The 2,075-nt window shown below is 58.6% G+C and overlaps 1 protein-coding gene across 2 annotated transcripts; it reads right to left on the bottom strand.

Annotated features, from left to right (window-relative positions):
* Window positions 1-281: 281 nt before the first annotated feature.
* On the bottom strand, window positions 282-1,838 carry LOC100286055 (MYND finger family protein). Of its 2 annotated transcripts, NM_001158943.2 has the most exons (3): window positions 1,525-1,812; window positions 1,242-1,404; window positions 282-1,116 (listed from the first exon to the last, which is right to left on the bottom strand). In NM_001158943.2, the coding sequence occupies exons 1-3, from the start codon at window positions 1,743-1,745 to the stop codon at window positions 514-516; spliced, it is 987 nt and encodes a 328-aa protein (NP_001152415.1). In that variant the 5' UTR covers window positions 1,746-1,812; the 3' UTR covers window positions 282-513. The 2 variants fall into 2 exon arrangements, with proteins under 2 accessions (NP_001152415.1, XP_035822853.1); XM_035966960.1 differs by having other exon boundaries at window positions 282-1,404; window positions 1,525-1,838.
* Window positions 1,839-2,075: the final 237 nt, after the last annotated feature.

Here is a 2,075-nt window from a genome sequence, read left to right as displayed (position 1 = left end):
ATACATAGTAATAACTACTCTTGGGACTGTATACATGCAAGGATAATTTTGACCAAAACAACACTAAAGTATTGAACGTCATGTTTTAGAGTGCTTTGAGTTTACTGCTAGAACGACATATTTTTTTATACCAGAGGAGTATGTTTGATGAGTTTAAGATAAACAATCTGCCATGTAGAAATATTCTTATTTGTTAAGCGTGGTTTAACCATTGTTTATGTTCTAATTATTTTAGAATTTAATTTAATTTTTAAAATATGCGATCATCTAAGAGAAGTGTGTTAAAATCCAAACAAAGTCTCCAACCATTATCCCAAACAACTGATTGATCCAAAAATTACAAAATAAATGCAATCACCTAGTTTAATTAACCTTGCATTAACGCAAGAAATGAAAGCTAGCTACCAACATGGCAACATGTAGTAGTGGCACTACCTAGTACTACTACTACTATTCACAAGTTACGTACATGCGCAACGTTCGCGTTGCGTAGACCAGCCGGCCAGCGTACGTTCACTGCGCGTTCCCGGCGGCGAGCCACCGGCTAGCAGCGGCCGCGCACTGGCTACGGTGCGCGCGCTTCCAATGGAGCGCCTGGCACGCGCGCGAGCAGTAGATGGCGGACCCGCACGCCGAGCACTGACGGAACTCGTGCCGCCGCGTCTCCCGCCGCCCGCACCGCGGGTGCGAGCACAGGCGCGCGTCGGCGTCGGCGTCGTTGCCGTCGCCTTGTGCTCCTGTCTTGGAGGGCAGCGCCCACCACTCCACCATGAACCTGCTGGCAGCGTCGTCTTCGCCGTTTCGGCAGTGCGAGGAGACGAGCTCGCGTGCGGCGGCGTGGAGCAGGAAGTAGCGTCCGGTTGCGGCGGCGCGGCGCGCGCCGTAGCCGTCCTGGAGGCAGTGGCCGAGCTCGCGGAGCGCAGGGACGTGGCCGAGCCACGCGGCCCGCGCGCACAGCGCCACGCCCGCGCGGGGGTCCTTGTCCGCCTTGTCGCCGCCACTGCCGTTGAACTGCACCACGGCGAGCGCGTACAGCGCCGCCGCGTGCCCGCCCGCCGCCGAGCGCGCCAGTAGCGCCGCCCCCGTCGCTCTGCCCCCGATACAGTAGAACAGCACCTGGAATCATCAACAGCCGCACGCGACACAGACAGATAGATACCATGGCTCAGGAAACAGAGGAACGAATTGGCAGTTCCAAGAAGCAGAAGAGTGCGGAGGTCGTCGGTCGGTCGGTTACATACCATGCCGAGTAGGTAGCAGGCGTGGAGGTTGCCGGAGGCCGCGCACCGCCGCAAGAACCGGTGCGCCGCATCCGACCACCTTCCCGCGGGCACGGCGACGGCCGCCGCCGACGCACGCGACAGCACGGCGGGGTGCGCCGCGAGGTCCCGGAACCTCCTGCACCTGCATACATGATGCGCGCCGCCGGCCAAGGCCAACATGTACAGCAGAAGACTCAGCAGTCAGCACAAAGACGAGGGGCAAAGGCGACGGGCATGCAGAGAGACTTGTTATGCTACTCACGGTAGCGCCGCCGCAGCGAGGTCGGCGGGGCACCGGGCGCGCGCCGCGATGCCGGCTAACACGGCGAGCACGAGGTCGTCGGGGAGGCAGTCAAACGCGTCTACGGTGCCACGGTAGCCGGACAAGACCATCTGCTTCGCCGGCAGTGTTGCCGCCTTACTGATACCGCCGCCGGAGCTGCCTTTCGCTGAGGTTCCTCGTCGTCGGGTCGGCTTCCTCATGGCGGCTGGGCGGCAGGGGCACCTTGTGCGGAGAGAAAGGATAGAGGCGGGGGACCGATAGATGTGTGACGCGACGTGGGACGAATTTATATATATAGGCGTGCACGTGGTGGTGGTTTGTTGGAATAGATTGCCCCACGGGTTACGGCGGCAGCGTTTGACTGCCGTCTCCCAACGAGTGGCTGCACATACCGTTCCTTGCGATCCGTGCCATGCGTCTGTTCGTTCGTCGCGATCTTCCTAGCCGCAGATAAGCTCGAGGCTCTCAACCGTTCAAACAAAGCTGGTTTTTTTAGCTAGCCTCCTATGGGTAGCATGGTCTGTTAATTG

Source organism: Zea mays, chromosome 4 (assembly GCF_902167145.1).
Source record: "Zea mays cultivar B73 chromosome 4, Zm-B73-REFERENCE-NAM-5.0, whole genome shotgun sequence".
Taxonomy (NCBI): Eukaryota; Viridiplantae; Streptophyta; class Magnoliopsida; order Poales; family Poaceae; genus Zea; species Zea mays.
Note: the sequence above shows the minus strand (reverse complement) of the source record. Positions and strands in the feature narration are given on the sequence as shown.